This window comes from Zootermopsis nevadensis, unplaced genomic scaffold (genome assembly GCF_977971745.1).
Source record: "Zootermopsis nevadensis isolate Lab colony 2312 unplaced genomic scaffold, Znev_1.0 Znev_ptg000025l, whole genome shotgun sequence".
NCBI classification, from domain to species: Eukaryota; Metazoa; Arthropoda; class Insecta; order Blattodea; family Termopsidae; genus Zootermopsis; species Zootermopsis nevadensis.
The window spans coordinates 11,139,149-11,162,210 of NW_028259157.1; the positions used below are offsets into that span (position 1 = coordinate 11,139,149).

The 23,062-nt window shown below is 40.3% G+C and overlaps 2 protein-coding genes across 4 annotated transcripts in view; one reads left to right on the forward strand and one right to left on the reverse strand.

Annotated features, from left to right (window-relative positions):
- Positions 1-153: 153 nt before the first annotated feature.
- On the reverse strand, positions 154-22,049 carry LOC110833433 (neutral amino acid transporter 9). Its single transcript, XM_022071473.2, has 12 exons — positions 21,672-22,049; positions 19,856-19,978; positions 17,009-17,144; positions 14,168-14,265; positions 7,033-7,190; positions 6,551-6,718; positions 5,698-5,754; positions 4,772-4,960; positions 4,279-4,490; positions 3,571-3,675; positions 2,514-2,752; positions 154-1,060 (listed from the first exon to the last, which is right to left on the reverse strand). The coding sequence occupies exons 1-12, from the start codon at positions 21,797-21,799 to the stop codon at positions 895-897; spliced, it is 1,779 nt and encodes a 592-aa protein (XP_021927165.2). The 5' UTR covers positions 21,800-22,049; the 3' UTR covers positions 154-894.
- Positions 10,799-23,062, forward strand: part of Pgm1 (phosphoglucose mutase 1) — a 33,669-nt gene continuing 21,405 nt past the window's right edge. Inside the window, exons 1-2 of one of the 3 annotated variants that reach the window (XM_022071475.2) lie at positions 10,799-11,093; positions 18,781-18,870. The gene's annotated coding sequence lies outside the window, so the exon portion shown is untranslated. The remainder of the gene's footprint in view (positions 11,094-18,780; positions 18,871-23,062) is intronic. The other 2 variants (XM_022071477.2, XM_087355815.1) reach the window with 2 other exon arrangements.

Consider the following 23,062-nt stretch of genomic DNA (forward strand, 5'->3'; position numbering starts at 1 on the left):
TAAACCTAGCCTCACACACCCTATTGGCATATTCATCGCCCTGATGATGGAGGCAGTATGACCTCTGAAATGTTGATTAACATCTACCAGACTACACAGCGCAACAACCCAGAAGACAGAAATATTCACATGAACAAAACTTACATCAGAAAGTGATCAAAATTTGGCTGTTGATTTAACTGCCTATTTATTTATGGTATATTTAAATAACAGTTGTCAGTAGCTCGCTTTGCATATTGCTGAATTAAGTGCTTTCACAGAAATTAGTCAATATACACATAACTCTTTTAGCACTGTACTAAATGAGAGAGACGTTGTTTAAAGGTTTCCATGATTAACTCTTGATTTCATTCATTCTGTCGATATGCTTAGAGTATACTGAATTCACCACACTGTGAAGAATTTAAAATGCAAAATAGCTTCACTTTTCCTTGGAAGTTTACAATGTATATTGTGAATGAGTGAAATAACTATTTTCGTACTTCAATAGACATTCTTACGAAGAAATTTAGGTGGTTGCTAGTGTTTTGAGAACATATCAATATAAGTGTTAATTCATTGCCAATATAAGGAATATCTTCAGCTTCAGCGACAGAAAAGTAATGTCTTCAGATACAATTAGAGAAGAGGCATGCTGCATGTTTTCTTCACTTTTTGTCATATTGCATTATTTCCTTTCATTTTAGTAACAAAAAAGTGACTGATATACAAAGATGATACAGGGTTTAGCCTTTTCAACAGACATTTACGTAGAGCTGAATCTACCTGTGTCATGCACACTCCAGTCATCATTCAGTAACGCTACTTTTGTTTATGTAGAAGCCATGCTCAGATGCATGCTTCATTTTGTCCCATAATATTCTGCTCAAATGTAGCACAGGGCTTCTTCTTCTGTCACACAAAAAATTGTGCTAAAAGATTTATTGCTCCTATTACTGGGATGCTGAGATGTAAAATTGTAGATATCAGTGAAGTCTTTCCACACGCACGTTGCGATGCAAGATGTAACAAGATGGGTAGGGTGAATATATAAAGAAGTCCACAAAGTGCACCAGTATACCTGAAAATAGAGGACAATTCTTGACTGCATTGTAGTAATATATTTAATTTTGATTTCAGTTTTCAACGACAGCATCAAATAATGATAATTTTATATTACTAAAATTGTTGCCAGACTATCCATTTAATGTGATAGTTCAATCAGTAATGTTATGGGCTGTGTGCTGGTCAGCCTGGTTTGATTCCTAGTAGGATTGTTGATGTCAAAAATTGTTCGTGAGGTGAACCCTGTCTCCTATCCACTGGGTGCTGGGGGTTTTCTTCCCCAGAAATAAAGGCATCCAAGGCATAAAGTTAACTTCTCATATGTATTCAGCACCAACATTAAAAATAAAGGGATAATCATTTTGCTACAGTGCTCAGGTGCATGATGAATATTTTAATTTTGCTTTGGAACTCGGTAGGAGCCGGGATAGCTCAGTCAGTATAGTGACTGGCTACGGGCTGGGCGATCGGGGTTCGATCCCCGACAGGAGCAGAGGATTTTTCCTCTAGCCTCTGCGTTCAGACCGGCTCTGGGGCCCACCCATCCTCCTGTCCAGTGGGTACCTGGATCCTTTCCCGGGGTTAAAGCACGGCCGAGGCGTGATGCTGACCACTCACCCCAGTCTAGTGTCGAGGTCAAGAAAGAGTAGGAGCTATACCTCCGCTCCCCCCCAAACGACCTACGTGGCATGTAGAGAGACAGCTTTACTTTACTTTGGAACTCGGTAATGCAAGATGTGCTAGAATTTACCCATAAGGCACTGCAAAATGTAGCTTTGTTTTTCAAGTTGTTCTAAGTCGTAGATAGTGCTGTCAAGTTGCTTCTCTTTGATGTAAACAAATTGCAGATGACATTAATAACATAATATTTGTTGTTTCTGAATATGAGGGTGAATGTAAGGTAGGCAAGTAGTCTTAAAGTGAAATAATTTTATGAATTTTTACAAGGCATTTTGTACTATCACAATCTTTGTGATAGAAGAGTTTAGTCATGTAGTTTATATTTTTATCTTCCATCTTATTCTACAGCCAGTACAACCTTGTAAGGGCCAAACATTCTCCTTGGAATCAAAACTGTAGTTTAGTGCCACTGCTTTAAACCAATATAAACCAGTATTTCCATAGTGTGTTTGAAAGACTAAACATATTGAAATCTCACGTTGTCCCTTGCACCATAATAACTAATGCACACATTATTTCTGGAACTAGGAATGGCTGGCCGCAGTGGCCACGCGGTCTGAGGCATTGACCTCATGCGCCTGGCCACTGGGACCGTGGGGTCAAGTCCCACTAAAGGCACGGATGTTTGTCCGCGTCCTTTCTCTTCTAGTCTGGTGGATAAAGACTGGCCACGGAAGGCAAGGGGAAGCCACCGTGGTACCTTCACAAGAAACAACCCTGAAATGGGGTTGCAAACCAATCCTAAGATTAATAAAAAACTAGGAATGAAGTCAAAATTAAATAATTACCTGATAATGGTGCCAATACTGGGTATAAAGATTGCAAAAAGAACACAGACTATGACGACGAAAGTGTTAAAACCCAGGACATGAGGTAGGCCAGGGTATACATCTCCTGTAACAGCCATGAAAAACTGTGATCGCAGCATGAATGCAATTAGGGGATACACCGTGATCAGCTGGAAAAACAGAAATACCCGGGCGATGACGGTCATAGGGTCCCAGTTCTGGAAGTTGTCAAGCAGGTTCTGTAAACAATCCACCAGTTCATACAAAATTAGTTCCCAAGTCCTTGCATTGTATTAATTTATGGAAAACAGTTTATCATTTAATTAAATGGTTAAGAAATCCTCCAACTTCCAAGATAAAAATCTGATGTATTGATTCTGTATGGAGATCGGATTCTAACACCTGAATAATGCATTGCATTGGTTTCTGGGCTTCAGCCGTGTACTTTAATAGTTGTATCCAATCTTTTCATTGAACATTTTCAAGTTTCTACCTTCAGGGTTATCCTGTGATATAGCTGAAGCCCAAAGTCCACTACAGCAAACCTGCCTCATTTGCACATTTGTGTATTGCAGTTTTGCTTATTTATGGAATAATTATTGTGGTAATATTTGTGAATCATGTTTGGTTCTTTGCTGTTTCTTAGGCAAGTCAACTTATTTGGTTATCACTGTACCTCGATACTTCACAAACATTTTGTTTTCTATAGCTTTTCCCTGTAGTGCCAAAGTCGATTAACTTGATTTTAAAAATAACTCTTCAATTAGCTCATCTCATTATAATTTATAATAACTATAAAGAAATCACTACTAACAGTGAACTTTGAGTTAAGAGTAATCTATAACCTATGACTATCCCTGAGTTTTAAAATGAAAGTCTCTTATAAAACTGTCATGAATAGAGCTTTTATTTTTGTTGCTTAAAATTTATGGAGATAGTAGGTGTAGACTATACAAAATGCACATTTTCAAGAGCAAATATAAACTGTCTTGTTTTAAATCAGTTTCAAAAATGAAGGGCCCTCTTCCTTTCTGCTGAGTATCAGTATTATACTTACGTCAGAAATGCAAATCTTGTCGAGAGGAAAGCAGACATAGAAGAGTATTCCAATGAAAGCATACGTCAGGGTTACTAAGAGATATGCTATGGACAAGTCCCGAGTCTGAAAATGGAAGAAAATTCATTAGTTGCAGTAGTTATACAGTATGTTAACTGATGTAGCTATTAATATCAGTAATATTGGTCATCCGGAAAGACAATGGGGCATGGAGAAAACTGCATAATGTTGAGCTTAAAATTCTGTACTCCTCCCCTAGTATTGTCAGGGTGATTAAGTCGAGAAGAATGAGATGGGCGGGGCATGTAGCGCGCATGGATGGGACAGGAGGTGTGCACCAGGTATTGGTTGGGAAGCCTGGGGGGAAGAGACCGCTGGGGAGACCTAGACATAGATGGGAGGATAATGTCAGGCGGGATCTATGGGAGATAGGAGTTGAAGGAGACTGGATTTTGTTGGCCCAGGACATGGTCCGGTGGAGGGCTTTGGTTAATTCGGTGATGAACCTTCGGATTCGGTAAGCCATCTAGTTAGTTTAAATATCAGCCATTGTAACTTTTGTTACATTCTAATTCACACACTTTCTGAAATGTTTCAACATCTTCTATGTACTGTTTTGGTCAGTACTAAATTTTACATTCAAATTTCAGCAGGCCTTTATAATAAAGCGTATATTAACCTTGAACTTTATTCTCAGTTGATACTTACATTGTTCTCCTGATTCCTGTTGTTTCTCATGATGGTGATGATGATGTTGTGGATAAAGAAGGAGAGAGCTGCCATGCCTGATAAGGCTGGAAATGTTGCTTGAAACAGTGGTGTGAAGTGGATGTTTGTCACATTGATAAAGTCCACATTAATGCCGAAGGTTGCCGACTTGATTATCACAAAGAGCAGCGTATACATTACAGACAAAGTGCCTGTAATACGAAGTTGATTATCAGCATTCGTGATCCCAGACTCATCTTCAAAGACTATTGAAGCTTGTCGACCTGAATTATTCCAATTCCTCCTCCGTGTGAATGGCTCGTCATCCTATTACTACCAGTTTTCATGCTCCCAGCTTTTGTGTCGCGGGTCTCTAATATGTATTTTTGAAGGGTACTCACTTAGGACATTTTTCTAATTAAATGTAAGATTAATTTTTAGTACAATATTTGCCAGTTCTGTGCATACTCGCTAGTTTAACACATCTGTTTACCTAGAGAGTTGAACTTGGTGAAGAAGGTGACGCTTCTGAAGTTGATGAGGGGGCCGATGATGAGAATGAGGAATATTGGGACGGTCGTCGTTAGGTCCCACACTTTGTTGTATATTGACTTTGGCCTTTCCAACTGTAATGTTGCGTTCAGTATTATATCACCGTCTGTCTCATCTCGAGGACATAGAACTGGAGATGACAAAGATTATAAAAATGTAACATTTTGTTTGCTCTGGTTTTATGCCAATAGTGAAAGCTAGGCTGGTTCAGTGCTGTTGCAACTGACTTATATTATTTTTTAATCTTATCTAGGGCAGTCATATTCTTTGACTTCTTTGTACTTTTCCTGAGTTTTTACAACTGAATGCAGGAGATAAGCCATGATTATGATGATGATCTGGGTTTTGGTGTGTAATTGTCAGTAGCCTTGGCCCAGATTTGCCCATTCCCACACTCCCTTCCTCTAAACCTATATTAATCTAGCCTCTTTCTAGGCTACCCACTTCAGCCCTGAAGATGGAGGCATCTGTCGATGAGTCTATATGGCATCAAAACCCAGAAGAACATCATCATCCTCACTGCCATCAAAATCTCGAATCTCACGAGTTGTGCTTTCTGTCTGATCATTTCACTCTCCATTGGCATTCTCTGTTCATTCTTATGCTGCACAATCTCTTCAGTTGGTTTGTAATCGTTAAAGAACTTAGAGATTGGTTGAAACAACCCTGTCATTAATTTTGTCGTCTTCGCATTATCTCTAATATTGATAGAATTTAATTTGAACCAGTTATCAGTAACCATAAATTATACTGTTTAAAATATTAAAATACATTCTTGGTGAAATGAAAATTACTAAGCAGTTGTGTCCACCGAAAATCCCAAGTGGGGCAAGAGGCGACTACACAAGTCTCTTATTTGAAACTCACCAGAAGGTGTTGTCATGGAACTGTTGACTTCACTGGATGTTGTAAGTGTGACAGTCTCTGGAAAAAGAAATCATTCTGTAGATTTATTATAAATATGAAAGTGACAAATGTGGTACTTCATTAGATTCAAATCCGCTATTTGCTCGTCAGATGGTTATTCTGACAGTTACATTCCGCGTTAGAATATTAAAACAAGGCCTCGGACTACTTTTTTAAAGTATTATATTTATGTCCTGCAAATACATTAAAAATTATTTTAAAAATCACAGAAATGAAGTTTCTTAAGCAGTTTTAACTGGCCCGGAATACACGCAGCTTCTTTCGTATAACGTCGATTGTCTTGGATGTTGTGCCGTGTGGTCTCATAGAAACTGAACAACATTTTAAACATGAAGATTTCCGTCTTCTGGGTTGTTGCGCTGTGTAGTCTGGTCGATGTTTACCAACGTTTCTGAGGTCATACTGCCTCCGTCATCAGGGCGATGAGTATGAAGATTTCTGTCTTCTGGGTTGTTGCGCCGTGTAGTCTGGTGGATGTTTACCAGTGTTTCAGAGGTCATACTGCCTCTGTCATCAGGATTCATCGCCCTGATGACGGAGGCAGTATGACCTCTGAAACGTTGGTTAACATCCACCAGACTACACGGTGCAACAACCCAGAAGACAGAAATCTTCATACTCACCGCTGTGAAAACCTCAAATCTTACATTTTAAAGGTGCTTCTTCCTCCGTCATCAGGGTTACGACTCATCGAACCTCTGAAAGATCAGTTTATTCATGAGACTACAGGGTGCAACATCCCAGAAGACAGTCAAATTTGCAGCCAGAGATAATTATTGTGTAATTTACTTACCATATATGTAGTCAACAGAATGGTATAGGAAGTTGCTCATAAGCACCCAGTACACTATCACAGCTCCAAGTAGCACCAGTAACGAGAACAGCTTAGCAATGTAGCCTGCCCATCGACCTAGTAGCAGTGTTGCCAGCTCTGCTACCTCTCCATCAGAATTTGCTTTCCCTGTCACAAAATTTCTTTTTGTTACTGAACTAAAAATGGATTATCTCGCAAACTCATCCCTGGGCCTCTTATGCTGCAGAATAAACTGCAGACTAGGTGGAGGTGTGTTTTGGTTTCGTACTCTAGTTACCTTTCCCTTCACCTCCATTTTCATGGCTTAACTTCAGTCCTGTTCTTGACGAGCATTGGTATTCACCTCCAAGCCCAAATGACTTTGCACCCTGAAGATCTACATTTGATAGGAATTAATTAATTTGCCGATGCCTTCTTCCGGTCATGGTCATGAATGAAAGAGGATCTGAAGTTATACTTACCGTGTCGCATCTGAACCTGAAGTATCTTGTGCGTCGTGTAGAGGCACAGGCCCCCCATCATGACAATAGTAACGATACCCATCAACAGACCAGAATTTTGCACTCCCCATGGCATTGTCAGGAGGGATGATCCCATGATGGTATTCCACACAGCAAAACTGTGAACAGAATTCATGTTGTATGCGTAACATTTAATATCTCAGATGCTTTTTGACCTTGCTGCGTCCCTCACAGTCAAATGGCATCTTTTTCTTTTTTCTCAGCATGGAAGTGTCACACGAATGTCCTCCTCCTCCGTTCGTTTAACATCGTCTTTCAATTTTCAAATGTCCTGGATAAATTGTTTTAACATGGGAATTTTTTTATAACTAGGGCAGAACGCTCCTTTCGGAGCTCCTCGGAGGGGCTGGTCAAGTTTTTAAAAAGCAACCAACCCCTTCGGGGGGGGGGGGGGGGTTGCGTTTTAAAATCTTGTGTAAGAAACTAAACCCCCCCCCCCGAATGGAGGGTTAAAATACTTGACCAACCCCTCCTTTGGGGGGGGGTTGGTTGCGTTTTGAAATCTTGAGTAAGACACTAAACTCGGCATTGTTGTGGAACACAACAATGCCGAGTTTGTTCATAGTTGACATTGTTGATGACGTCATTTATTGACGACGACGAAATCACAAATTTTTATAATAGATAGAAAATTAAGTGTTAATAAATAAGGATGATAAAATTTGATGGAATCATCACGTTGTCTTTCTTAACGTCGACGTCCAGTTAAAAAGTAATCATTGTGGAATTAAAAATGCGATGGAAAAAGGTTATGATTCAAAAGAGATCTCTCGACTCGCGGACCCCCAGGGGTTTGCGGGCTCCGGGTTGTGAAACTGGTGTACTAAATCCATTTATATGTGTCTGGTGTGTGTCTGCTACTATTCTAAAACGCGTGTGGCACTGCTATATGATTTTTCAGGCATTGAACCGATCGTGGAAGTTCGGTGTCTCTTAGCTTCTGACGTTTCGGTCTGAGGGACGATTAATTGATCAAATTCGTTGGATAATCTGGCATAGTAACGTGGCGTTCTGGTAATGATTTTCCCCCATGTGACTTTTAGTATTTTTAAAAACAATTTGGAAGAGTGGGCCCCTGTTGCGAGAGTCAGTCTCTTAATTATTTTTTGTGGCACGTGTCACGAATGGTGCACCCCTGCAAGAGGGTACGGGAGGAAGGGGGAGAACAAGAAGAACCTTTAGTTCAACTGTCTCGCTGTTAGATGTCGGTAGCGTTGTGAGTTCCCATAGCAACCGTCTGGTTACCAGACGAGGTGAATGACCCGATGTTGTGTACTACCTGTTACGAAACATAGAAACCCTTTCGTTTATTTATGTTTTTTTTTTTCAAAATTGTAACAAACTCACAGATTTTCCATGTATAAAACTATGAAACAAGAAATTTTCTTGAAAATTTGTAAATTTATACGTAACTATACAGATCTTACAAGTCCTGCTGTAGAAATCTTCCCTCTGCATCGTTCTTACACCATAAATGACCCGTGGAAGGCCTGGAGGCAATGTTAAATAAATTGTGAGAAGCTTCGCGCTTCTCCTACCTTTATCCGGTTCTTGTATTTTAAATATTTGTCGTTACGATGTGTGTTGGACGTGGATATCGAATCCAGAACGCAGTAAGATGGCGCAAACTTTGTTACGACGGATTCTATTGTTTTGTCCCACATTGAATGAATCGATGAGAAAATATCTGGGGTGATCCTTCAGTTGTTAAAGTGCCATCGTCGTGGATTCGGTAGGCAAATGTCTGTCTTGCTATTCCGTTGTTGTAAATCGGAGTTTCCCACAAACACTACGTAACAGATGCGAATTATTTACTTAGGTTTGTCGCAGAAGACGTCAGGACTGAACGTTGGACGCTGTAACCTCCGTAAAGGTGATGTTGTTGATGGTAGAGTTATATGAAACTCATTCAGTTCAGAATCTTCTGTCTTTCCACCTGATCTTTAAAAGCAAAATATAAAATATAGTCTACACAAAACTATAATTCCTACCACACTACGCGCGCGCAACAACCCAGAAGACAGCCATCTTTATACCGCCGTGGGAACCTCAGATTCTAACTGCAACTTGTTTTGTGTAGATATGAAACATGGTCTCTCATCCTAAGGGAAGAACTTGGTTGTGAGCGCAGAGGAAAATATTTGGATCTGGGACGGCTGGAAAAAATTATGTGATGAGTTAATTTATTTTTTTTCCTCGCCAATTATTATGAGGGTTACGAAATCAAGGAAGACGGAGCACGTATCACGCATTCGGTCGGCACAAAGTTTGAGCCGGAAAACCTTAACGGAACAGACCACTTTGAATATCTGGGTGTACCTAGGATAATATTAAAATGTATCTTAGATGAGATGGGATGATGCGAACTAGATTCGTCTGGCTTAGGACTAGGCATATTTAATTATACCGATAACAGTACTTTTATATTTAAGGGATGTTTCCTTAGTACCAAAATTGACCGCTACGCCTTTCTTCGCTGTCTGAAACAGTTAATTAAATAAAATTTTGAACTTTGATGTTCGACTGGGGTTTTGGTACAGTGCAATGTCGTCTGTAATGCCAACGTTTCGGAGAAACATATTGTCTCCGAATCGTTGGCATCTACTGACGAGTGTACACTGCCCTAAAGCCCATAACATCAACATTACCGGGTTATCCGTCAATTAACATTAACTTCAATACCCACTCTCGTTCCTGAAGATCAATGTTCTGTTCCCGGGACCTCCTAATTTTTCCTCCCTGCGATTTTCGTTTTTGTTCTGATTTATTACGCGCGTCTGTTATGTTGTGACTGAGTGGTCACTCCTGCTTCGGGATCTGCCATGTTCGAATCTCGGCCCGGCTGAACTGTTCGAGAATGTTCGTGGTTTTCCTTAGTCTCTCCAGATAAATACTGGGGTGGTGTCTTGAAATTGGCGACGACTGCTTTCACGTCACCACTCACTTTCTAACATTGATTCCGTGTAAAAAAAATCAATTAAGAAGCCTCGTTAGGTGACTCAACAAGTTAGGAAATATATGCATGTCACGTTCGTTCGGTTCTCGCGTCTAGATTTCCAATTTTGGAGACTGTGCGATCAAAACCTTTGAGGATGCGGCAGTGACGCCAGCGTTGTGTGGGGTGCGCCCACGGGAGTGTCTGGCGTCTCTCTAGCTGGGTGGTGACGTCGTCGTGGGGGGATTCACCCCACGTGCTTGCTTAGACGCTTCTCCGTTTGTACTCGTGCAAAAACGCATACAAAGTTGATTGCTCTCCTCTGGATTGTAGTGTCGTGTGGTCTGGTTTTAGAACGCTTCGCAAGTCGTTGCTGCATCCATCATCAGGACGATTGTCCTGATGATGGAGGTATGGACGTTTTGTAAACTTCTACCAGACTACACAAGCTAGACATCTTTTTCGTCATCGCCGTGAGAACCTCAAATCCTACTCATGTGCCCGTTTTTTATCTCCGATTTAGCCAAAAACCTACGAACGTGGCGAAGCATAATAGAAGTTTACCAACTTATAGTTGCGAATGTACCTAAAAATCATTTAAATCATTTCGTGTAGGCCGAAAATGAATCGAAAAGTCGTCAAATTACGTTCATATTGCGGGTAAAAATATCGGGGTGAGTTGATGTTTTGGGGGGATGATGTTTTGAGGTTGCGGTGTAGCGCGATACATGGGGGAGGGGGGGGGGGGCTGAGCTGCCCGACTGTCTGCGGAACTCCAAGGGTTGCAAAAATGACGGTAGCCTCCTCGTCGCACATTCTCATGGGAGAGGTTGTCAGAAGCGGTTCGTGCACCATAAACAGTGAGTAGTTTTACCTGGACCAGTTTGCTCTGACATGATTTTCGCTGTAACACACTGAGATGTCTACGCAAAAATTACGCTGTGTTATGCGTTTAGTTACGTATTGTTCGTGAACTCCGCTGACCTCGAGCTCCACTTCAGGATTGTCACTTTTACGTGTCTGGCCGAGAATAATCGATGGCGTCCTAAAGGGGTTGTATTCGAAGGTACGGCAGATTATTTTAAATATATTTGATATTTATGTGCATTTTAAATTTGTTTTACAATTTGGGTCTTCAAGTGACACATTAATTTTCGAGAAAAATGTTGTTAATCTGGTTTTTAGTCCCATTTTCATCTAATTTGTTGCAATTTGGAAATTTTGTTAGTTGTTTTCTTGACACTGAAAATATACGCCAAAAATAAGTGAATGTCTGTAATGTGCAGTTACTTTCTACTCTGTGTTGTGCCATACTCAGGATGAATTCATGGACAGATGGTTTTTTTGTCTGTCTACGCAGATTCTATAAAGGGAAAACTTTAAGTTTGGTGACTTATGAAATTATATATAAGGTGTAATAATACCATCGAACTTGATCTCATCTGTTGAATTTCAATATCAGCAAAATGTATACGAAAGAATTGAACAGAATTGCATTTGTTAGCATCTGATTATAGATGGGGTTAAAATGTTCGTGTTATGTGACTGTTGTCACATTGCACGCATGTGTTCGTGCGTGTATACACAAAAGTCGCTTCCTTACACTTCTGAATATAGTTTATAATATATTTCATTGTAGTATAATGAACGAATATAAAATATCTTGTAACAATATCTGAAATTATATCGAGATATTCCGAGTTGTAGTCGAGGCGTTTGTAAATTCTCGTCCAGTTTTCTGAAAGTGTATCTGTTTCTACAAATGAAATTCTAATGTATTATGAATGTTCATCGTACTTTGCACATTGAAATATGAAGTTTATCTTTAAAAAAAGTCGCTGGGTCAGTATAACTCAGAAAAAAATTGTTCTTAACATGAGAAGTTTTCAACACTATGATATTTTATGGCTGCAATGACGTACTGCATTATAATACGTACATAGATGGATTTTTATGGACATTATTATAAAATCAACCGGCAACTGACTAATTGTTTAACTTCCTAGGCGTTATCTGTTTTAAAAATAATCTAATCGATTCTGTTACGATGCTCCTCCAGCAGTCTGCTTCCGTTTACCCTAAAGATTACAGTGTCTTGGCCAGGTAGATTTAAACTTAAAACACTTATATAAAACCAGTTTGTGTTGAGAAATGAACGCGGGTAACGCAGTTGGCATTCGAGTTTTATCTAACGAAGCCATTGCCGCAGGATAATTGGACGGATGGGCGGACAAAGTGCGGAAACATGTCGCATTGAAATGTGTTAGTTTCTCTTCTTATATGAATGATTTTGTCAATTCCAAGTTTGCTTTTCGGTAAAATATGAGTCACAATCTTCATGTTCTTACTTCAACATTCGACGATATACAGAGCATTAAGTTGATGAATTTAAAAAAAAAGGGAGAAACGAGCAGCGTAAGGTTATTGTAAAAAAAATGTTGTTTTCTCGAGATTTTGACGGGGAAAAAAGTGTTTAACAAATGGGCTTCTCACCGCGGGGCATGGGGTTCAGTCCCGCGTGACTTCGCGTGAAATTCGAGGTGAACTAAGTGGTACTGAGGCAGGTTTTTCTCGTACTTTGTCGGTGTTCTGCTAATCACTGTTCAGCAATTGCTTTATACTAATCTGTTATAAATTGAGTTTATTTTTTGAGAAATTTAATTTGAAATTGGACAGTAGATGAGTGCAGTCAGAGATTACGTCAGATTTGAGGTTTTCACGGCGGTGAGTCTAAAGATTTCTGTCTTCTGGGTTGTCGCGCTGTGTAGTCTGGTCGATGGTTACCAACGTTTCAGAGGTCATACTGCCTCCGTCATCAGAGTATGAAGATTTCTGTCTTCTGGGTTGTTGCGCTGTGTAGTCTGGTCGATGTTTACCAACGTTTCAGAGGTCATACTGCCTCCTTCATCAGAGTATGAAGATTCCTGTCTTCTGGGTTGTTGCGCTGTGTAGTCTGGTCGATGTTTACCAACGTTTCAGAGGTCATACTGCCTCCGTCATCAGGGCGATGAGTATGAAGATTTCTGTCTTCCTGGTTGTTGCGCCGTGTAGTATGGGTGAAGTTTACCGACGTTTCAGAGGTCATACTGCCTCCATCATCAGGGCGTTCAGTATGAAGATTTCTGTCTTCTGGGTTGTTGCGCCGTGTAGTCTGGTAGATGTTTACCAACGTTTCAGAGGTCATACTGCCTCCGTCATCAGGACGATGAAGATTTCTATCTTCCTGGTTGTTCCGCCGTGTAGTCTGGTAGGTGTTTACCGACGTTTCTAAGCTGCGTACTGCCCCTAATAACAGAGGCATTTATCTTATTTTTGCGTACATTTCTCGGGTCATTATATTGGGACGTTCCTAATGTTTTTAGGACGCTGTGCGTCCGTTCAGCTGTTGTTAAAGAATGCCGGAGTTCATTAAGGCGTTACATGTTTCCACAAAGTTCATGGTATTGTGCTGTATCTCTGTTGACCTGTGTTGCGTAGAAGGTCACGATATTTACCACAGCTTCTTCTATGAAGGAAGAGAGATGTCTAGTGGCGTCACTTTTCTGATCTAGAGGTCCCGCGTCCAGCTGATAACAAACCACAAAATCACCACTGACCTTAGCCCAGTTGGTCTTTCTGATTTGTTTTTTTTTTATTAGAATGAATTTCTCCGACGTTTCATAGACCTTTATATTTCACAGAACAGTATAACGATGTACCGCCCTGCCTTCTAGTGTAGCGACGTTTCTAGGGTCCCAGACGCCTTGCCCCAACTCATCCAATCCATCACCAGACCTAAATGACGTATCCCTGAAATCACTTCTCTAAGAGAGTGTCGTCTGTTTATCTGTTCAAGCAAATTACACGGGGAAAGTGGGAAAAATTATATATTGAAACAGTTCAAAGGATCTGAATTATTGTATATGAAATGTAAATTAAAGTACCGAGTTAAAAATTTGGGTTATAATTTGTCTGATTAGTGTTTGTTATTTCCAGTTAGTGTTTAAAATGTTTGGTTGCTTGATTAGAATTGTTATCTGTTGTTACGTGTTCTTAGCGGATTCCTGTATGAAAAGATAGCACTGAAGTCAGTTAAATGACTGACTTTTTTATGTATTTCCTTAACAGTGTCAGGTTTGAGCAGATTCTGTTTGTACTCACATGGTGACGAGACTTCCTTGTTTCCCGTCTCCTTTCGACTCGGACCCGGAAATGTAGGGTACAAAGTACGTGAACGGTAAAACGTGGTTTGGAATCACCTGAAAGATGAAACAATGAACACGTAAACAAATAAATAGCGAAATTAAGGAGTTATACCTTCTCGGGTTCGATTCCCGGCGGTGCCCGAATTTATAACTTGCGTTGGGCAAGGCCGTGGTCTAGGCAACACGGAGTTTTCCTCCGGGGGCTTCCGCGGTTTCTCCGTGGCATCCCATTCACACACAGAAGAAGGCAATGGCAAACCACTTCTGGATCATCTGCCAAGAACGTATATGAACAGGTCCCAGTCCGAGAAAAGGATGGAAGGATCCTGTTCATATGGACCTGTCGTCAGACAGAACACTAAATAATAATAATAACCTTTCTGTATTTATTATAATTTATGTATAGAACTCTGTAAAAAAAAAATTGAAATTGCGAGCGAACGGGGGCAACTGTGAGATTGAATTATCACTAATTCGAAAGTTAAAAATAATCCTGAGTTTATATAAAAAACGTAGAAACAGTGGTCGGCCGCGGGTTCAGGACCCATAGCCTAGTGGGAGTTAAGGAAACTACTGAAATCCTCATTTAGGATAGTCGGTCTCCTTGCCAAGACTTGAACCCAAAACCTCTAGAATAGGTAACAGAGTTAACCACGTGGTCGCAAATAATATAGTAACAGTACAGGTGATCCTCTATTGAAGAAATCCTATTTCTTGTCTTAATAAATTGATTTCATGGAGCAGAGGCCTTCTTGTGAAGCTAACAGAATTCTTCGACCGTTTATGGAACCAAGTCGTGTTCACAAAGCCCTCCACAGGTCTATATTCGAAGCCTGATGATCTCATGTCACACTCATTTCTTTTTAAGATCTCTCTTAATATTATTCTCCCGTCTAAATTTGGATTATCCAAGTTATATTCCTGCTCAGGTTTCGAACCCAGGTCTTTTTTTATAACTTGCCGTCTGTACGTTCTAATCGCTGCAGTAGATATCGACCAGATCGGTATTTAGCACCAAATATATGATACAGTTGGATATTATCCATCGTCTAGTAAATATAAAACGTAAAACGACGTTTCGGAGATGGGACTCTATCTCCGTCTTCAGATAGAGCTAATCCCTATCTCCGGACCGGAGATAGGGATTAGCTCTATCTAGTGGGCCCAACTGTGTAGGAACCTGAAGACGGAGATAGAGTCCCATCTCCGAAACGTCGTTTTACGTTTTAAATTTACTAGACGATGGATAATATCCAAGTAAATTTTTATTCAATTGACTCTTCACCATCGTCAAGAAGTTTTAGATTTGATATATGATACAGTGTTCAACAGGTGATAAATATTCGTAAAAATTTCTTAAATAACCGATTGAGCACAGAAGTGAGGATCCCAACAGATTTTACGTTTAGAATGACGTCATAGATGGCGTCTGTCTGTTTTCAGATCTGTGTTTAACGAGACTGGACCAGCTGTTTTTTTTTCTTCTATAAAATTAAAATTTATCTTCAGCTTTTCCACGAATGCAGAACTAGCGATAGCATTCTGCAGACTTTACAAAGCCGGGCACTAAGGTCGTTTGATCGTGACCGTGAAATTCCATGTCCGGATTAGAGAAACTGTTAATTTAACGATGCTATATTATTCGTGTCTTTAGATTTTCGCGACTGGAGTTTAAGGCGAGAATCAAATTTGTAGTTCCCTATCCGATATATGTTTAAGGTTCTTTTCCAGGTACATTAATCCAGCAATCAATCTTCGATACCGATGTTAAAAATGTGTAGAGTACACCTGCACTCCCCATACGTCCTCATGACGTGCTGCTTAATTAAACATAGGAACAGCTGTATATTACTTAATACATCTGGTCTGAGTGATTATGTGTGTTTCTACATTCATCACACATTTGGTCAGTGCACCTGTCCCAAGCGACACGCAGTCGTGGTAAGAGACAGCTGTAACCATGTGGTAAGGTGACCGGCCAATCACGTTTCATATGTAACAGCTGTACAGATGGCCGACAAGACGTATACTTCAGAAACCATGCGGGCGGCCCCAAAATTCTCGTTTCACGTTTGACCATCATTTGAATTAGGTTCGAACCCGGCCTTCGGGTATCTGCACACACCTCAGTGACTGACCAGTCTCTGGTAGTATGAGTTAACACTCCGAACAGGTCCGTCACGATCGAAGTTGTTTGTGAGTTTCGTGACCTCCGGGCAGTCTTAACGAACTGTTTCGATAGGAATCGAGCGCACGTGCGGAATTTTCATTGCTAAGTTTTTCCTGCCTTAACATTCTTAATTTTCGTTGTGGTGCGATGGCGGTGGAAATATAACACGAAGAATTCTGCCTGTGTGCTCGCACGAACGTGTCTGTTTCATGTCAAGGTCACGACAATATCAGTCCGAGGGTTAGCCGGATAGAGGCCTTTGAAATTATCAAGGTCATTCGACAGTCAGGCTTTGACTTACAAGTTAAGGGAACCAAATGTTATTCCCTATCCTTTGTCCTTTCTACATTAGTAGTAGTAAAATGTTACCACGTTGACATGACAATGAAAACAGGGCGTGTTTCCAGAGTATGGGGAAACAGTAGTGAAGGATCAGAGTTCTTTGGCCCCGGATTCCGTGCTGGCGTGCATACAGTTCAAGCGGTGTTGGTTCTCTCAGGTTTACTATAATCAGGATATTTAGCGACTGTGCCGCTAGAAATAAAGAGTCGTGGCTGCAGAAACAATCAATGCGGTTTGCCATGCCGTGCCTCCGGCACAGCTGCTAAAAACCCTCACTGTACTCACCAGAGCCGAGTCGTCTAAGGCGTAGGTTCGAAGTTTGCTGTAGTATTGAAACCGGTTGTAGGTTATGGCGGACATTTGGTCCTCCCAGCTGCTGTCGTTCTTTCTGAGGTTGTTTGCGTGGTACACGAACGGCCTCCTGGTCGAACAAGAAGAGGGCTTGTTTCTATAGTCTGTAGTATCTAATTTTGTAGAATTAATTAGTGTTTGGTAATCGTAAACGAAAGTTTAAAAGCGTTAGTACAAAAGACTGGTGTTAGATTCATTCCGATCTATTTCAGATGTTCACAGCTTACTTCTCTAAGATCCGTTTGCATTATAATTCTACCACATGGCTCTCGATATTTCTTTCTGGTATATTCAGACACGTTTCCTCACCTAAATTCTGTGTTTACTGTTTTCTTTACCGTGATTTAAATTCGGCCTTGACTAAATAGTCACAATAATCAGTAATTTTGTAATTGATCTGTCTCCTGTTTTTAAAAGTCTTTTAAAATCCTTGAAAATCACTGCGTTTTGAAGGAATTATCTTTTGTCTTCAGGTAAAGTATTCTGTTGGTTGCGGCAAACGGATCTGATCCCTTGGTGTACAAGATCCAGTAGTGATTTTTAAAATTGTTGCTATTTAAAGGTATTTAAGACTTTTGAGAAAACGTAATTGAAGAAATCCAAAACAAAATGAGTATGAAGATTTCTGTTTTCTGGGTCGTTGCGCTGACTAGACCAGACTACACGGCGCAACAACCCAGAAGACAGAAATCTTCATACTCTGATGAAGGAGGCAGTATGACCTCTGAAACGTTGGTTAACATCTACCAGACTACACGGCGCAACAACCCAGAATATATAAATCTTCATACTCTGATGACGGAGGCAGTATGACCTCTGAAAAGTTGGTTAACATCGACCAGACTACACGGCGCAACAACCCAGAAGACAGAAATCTTCATACTCTGATGAAGGAGGCAGTATGACCTCTGAAACGTTGGTTAACATCTACCAGACTACACGGCGCAACAACCCAGAAGATATAAATCTTCATACTCTGATGACGGAGGCAGTATGACCTCTGAAACGTTGGTTAACATCGACCAGACTACACGGCGCAACAACCCAGAAGACAGAAATCTTCATACTCTGATGAAGGAGGCAGTATGACCTCTGAAACGTTGGTTAACATCTACCAGACTACACGGCGCAACAACCCAGAAGATATAAATCTTCATACTCTGATGACGGAGGCAGTATGACCTCTGAAACGTTGGTAAACATCGACCAGAAGACGGAAATCTTCACACTCACCTCTGTGAAAACCTCAAATCATACAAAATGATTATTAATGGAGGACCATCGTCAGAGACATTCATATGAGAACAAGAAATTAGTAGGATAAACACGCACCATGGAATTAGAAACAATGAGGGCGGTGAAAACGTTGATGTTCTGGGTCGTAAAGCCACGTGGACTTGAAGGGTAGATACCAGCATTTTGGAGGAATTCACTGCCTTCCACTTTCGAATTCTGGCCTCAAGTCAAGTCGTGCAGAAATGCAGTATTTTTAAACACCCCCCCCCCCCCCACCCCAGTCATTCACATCACAATACTAAAGTATTTTGATAATTTTGTGCCGCTGTTTTGTTCAGTAAAACATGTTTTTGCCTTCATCTTCAGGGTTGCACAACTCAGAATACGAACATCGACATAGATCACAAAGTTCTTAAAAGAGTATGTGTTCGTAGTCTTTTGAATGTCTTAAGCGATGATTTATGTTTCAGTTGGATGTGGATGTGCAACTCGCAGCGTGTGAATGTGATCCTGAAAAGGACCATATTCGAAACTAAATAATTAGGACAAATAAATATTAGGTGAGTAGTAAATGTGTATACGAGAACACTGCTGCTCCGGTATGAGGAGTTAGATGGTGATGTTCTGGGTTGTGACGCCATCTCGACGAGTTCGGATAAACTCACTGCCTCAATCTCCAAAAATCTTTACCTGATAACCTCGGGATAATTTATTTTGAAGGGAATGTTAATGGCACCCACTGGAGTGAATATTTCATAAACGAGTTGCGTGCATTTAAGTACGAGGCGAAGGCGAATTTCTGCACGCACGAAGTTCGATTTCAAGTTGAGGGGTGAACGATCGACCTCTATCAGGAGGATCTGAGGTTTTCATTGCTTTCGGTCCGAAGTTCTTCCTGACGATGGACCTCTGGTTCGTTGGTAAACTTCTAGACCAGTGGTATTCAACCTTTTATGTTCGCGTACCCCCAGATATAATTTCACATCAACTTTGTACCCCCCAAAGTTGTTGGTGTATAATTCAAGTTATACGTAGTATATAATCTACATCTAAAATAAATTAAATAAATTACATTACTGATTATTCAGTGTTTATCATAAAATAATATATTTTATTTAGTGTTCTGTCTGACGACAGGTCCATATGAACAGGATCCTTCCATCCTTTTCTCGGACTGGGACCTGTTCATATACGTTCTTGGCAGATGATCTAGAAGTGGTTTGCCATTGCCTTCTTCTGTGTGTGAATGGGATGCCACGGAGAAACCGGGGAAGCCCCCGGAGGAAAACTCCGTGTTGCCTAGACCACGGCCTTGCCCAACACAAGCTATAAATTCGGGCACCGCCGGGAATCGAACCCGAGACCCCAGGATTACAAGGCCAGCGTTCTAACCTCTAGAACACCGTGGCGTATTCAGTGTTTATCAAAAAAAAAATTTTTTTTTTTTTTTTTTAATTTTCACGTACCCCAGGTTGAATACCACTGGACTACACGATGCTACAACCTTACTACCCTTCGCCGACGCAAGCCGAAACCTTTCATTACCTGGAAGCGTTGTACAGCTCCAGAGGTCTCGGCCGAGGTGACGGTACCAATGTCATCACAGGCTTCGCAGGATTCGATTCGAAGTCGCTGGTTTCAGAATCCGGAAACATAAACGTGGTGGTTCTGTTAAAGAATACAAAATGTGACCTTTCAGTTCTGTGTTTTTACAATAAATCAAAAATTGTATGATAATAATGAGGTTTTCGCGGCGAAGAAGATTAGAAACCGAGAATATCACAATCCAAGTAATGGAGGCCCTGTGAAAATCATGTATCGCCTAATTTCACTCGCGTTTGCGCCCACATGGCGTGATTTTGAATTTAGTTACGCAGTTTACTGGTCCAATTCTATGCCAGAGTTCAACTAGTACAGATTTCGAGTGCGTTGAATCTTTCACATAAAACCGACCTTCTGCATCATCACACAGAATTTTTAGAAATGTTTATGACTTAGTTATCGCGTGGTTTGGTCCAATGGTTCATTGGTTATCTACGTCAAACCGAAAGTTACATTTGATTGTTTGCGCAGGCGCAATGATGCAAGTTAGTTTGTACAAAAAAAAAGTGCCCTGACAAAACTTTAATATTTTAAATATTTCGCCGTTCACATTTCAGGACCTAACGTTGAGTGACTCAAATGTCGCTTCCAGCTCAGAAGTTCGCATGCCCCTGCGTTGTTGGCAGAAAATTGAAAAGTTCAATCTGTTGAAGACCTTTAATGACGTGGCGTTAAACTGTTATTTGGTTATGTATGCATAAAGAACGTTTGTTAGGTTAGGTTATGTTATTCATAGAGAGTATAGATGTATATACACAAGGTTAATATTTCGTATTATAATGTGTACATGTTTTCGTAAAAATACAGCACCGTACCACAGTGTATTACCTAAGATGTTGACCCTTAATCTGATTTTTAGTCAATTTCGTAATGTTGCGTAACCCGAAAGTTCAATACTGTAAGCATAAGTTTTCGTAATTGAGTGATAAGCCTATTCTTGGTAAGTTCAAATGTCACAGTTCACTTGCACAAATTCGTTTTGATAACTCTCTCCCACAGAAAGTTGTGACCGAGTGGTTAGTATTCCTGGTTCGCATACAGAATGCCCTGGGTTCAAGTCTCGGCCCGGAGACCGTCTATCTTGAGTTTTTCGTGGTTTTTCTCGGTCCTTGCAAGCAAGCAATATGAACCTAGGAGCCTCTGTATATTAAGTTTCCGAAATCCAAATTATTATACGTATTGCCAACCGTAAGACGTAAAATTCAATTTGTCACACTTTTTTTTTATTTAATAACAAAAATCTGTTGAATTCAAGAATCGCTCAAATGAAAAAGACCATATTTAGGTTAAATGAAATCGAGATTTCGGGTTGAATTAAAAACAGTATTTTCATATTTCGGCAGTGAAACTTGCATGTCAAAGTAATGAATAGTATAAATGAACACAGTCATCTTCATACTCGCTGCCGTGAGAACCTGAAATCTCACAATTATTTTACTTATTATACAGTTCGTTATTCAAAAGCGTCATCCCATTTGTTGTCATATGGTCCTGACGTTTCGATTTCAGACGTCGACAAAACAACAGATATTTTAATTCCTATATAAATGAACAAACAGTTTGAACTCTGTGAGATTTGAGGTTTTGACGGTGTTGAGTACGAAGATGGCTGTCTTCTGGATCATCGCCCTGAAGATGGAGGCAGCAAGGTCCTCATAAATGTTGGTAATCTTCAACCCAGAATACAGCCATCATCATAGTTTGAAAGCCTTATCTCTTAAAAATAAATAAAACTGTGTGGTTAAATCCGTCAACTTACCCAAAACTCCTTCGGCTCGTTTGGCTGGCATCAGACGACATCAAAGGGTGTGACTCACTTCCGGAATCATAATCAGAATAATTATGGGGCTTCCATCCATGAGACTTGGGACCAGCTCTGTCGTACATCTTCCGTGTTTCTACGAATAGCACAAAGCAACTGGGATGTTAAAACAAATAATATGGACTGTGGTTATAGCAAACGTCTAGAGCAAAGTTCATTTCAATAACTGGTTTGAACTCGAGACAATGCACTGCCATGAATGTTTCATGTTAGCGATGAGTACGTTAATGTCGCTTGTAGGGATACTTCTGCAGTCTGAAGACTAATCCTCGTCAGGAGACCCCCGTCGCTCTTTGACGTAGAAATCTCGAGATTCGGCTTATCATATTGATGTACATTGGTGATTATCCTTGTACCGAACCAGACATCTTCCTGGCAGTTGGCCAATTTAAGTAAACGCTGAATAAATCCCGTCACTTTGTCCGCCTGCAATATGCCTACGTGTCATGACGTGGTGCCTCGAAAATCTCCATAATTTCCTTGATTGTTTCGCGCAAATTATTTTTTCCTTCTTGAATGCGTTATAGATCTATTTATTTTTTAGTATGTTCGGTGAGAGGAAATTAGGAATTAGTGTAAAACAGCTTCAAAGAGAATATTTGGTATCCTGGCAAATGAACTGAAAAAAATATTGCAGAATGAACTATTTGTTTATGTTCACACTTCATGTTTTATTACAAGAATCACAAAGTCAGAAGGACTAAAGACACTCAGGATGGAGATGATACTAAATATTACTTGGTTTAGGAAAAGATTGCTTTTGGCAAAAGAGGGCCCTACATATGAGATTTTATGTTCTCGTGTCGGTGAGGTGACGATCTTCTGGATTTCGACGTCGTGTAGAATATGTCTTCCACCAAGTTGGATGACGTAGTTCGTCTCGTCATCAGAAAGTTATCTAGATTATGTTTTCACCATCCTTTCTGGAGTAATCTCCCGTGGCATAACGTGTATACAAAATTTTATATAAATCGTTACTAATACGTACAGACGGATATCACAACTTGTAGGTGTTAGGAAGTGTTAGAATTTAAAGTTCAGGATGTTGTATTAATATCAAACGGCGTAATGTCCATACATTTCATAAATAACCATCAACCATTATCCGGTTATTGTATGCAGTTGGCATTCACCGGAAATGACCATCAGGCTGATTACGTTAGGGGCGATTTATCACCAATGCACAGAGGTTAATGGGGCATCATTGCCCCACCCTATGCGTGTCCACTAATAATTCTCTGAAATTAATAAGTGGGATTTTGGACTGGCCTCAAATAACGCAACGTTTGCAACAGAGTTAATTTTTTTTTCATCCCGCCATTCTTTGC

Coding starts and splice junctions, on each gene's coding strand:
- LOC110833433 (XM_022071473.2), bottom strand. CDS start 21,799: ATGTACGACAGAGCTGGTCCCAAGTCTCATGGATGGAAGCCCCATAAT. Junction 19,979..21,671: donor ACGAGCCGAAGGAGTTTTGG/GTAAGTTGACGG, acceptor ATTCTTTAACAG/AACCACCACGTTTATGTTTC. Junction 4,961..5,697: donor TTCCATGACAACACCTTCTG/GTGAGTTTCAAA, acceptor TGTCATCTCCAG/TTCTATGTCCTCGAGATGAG.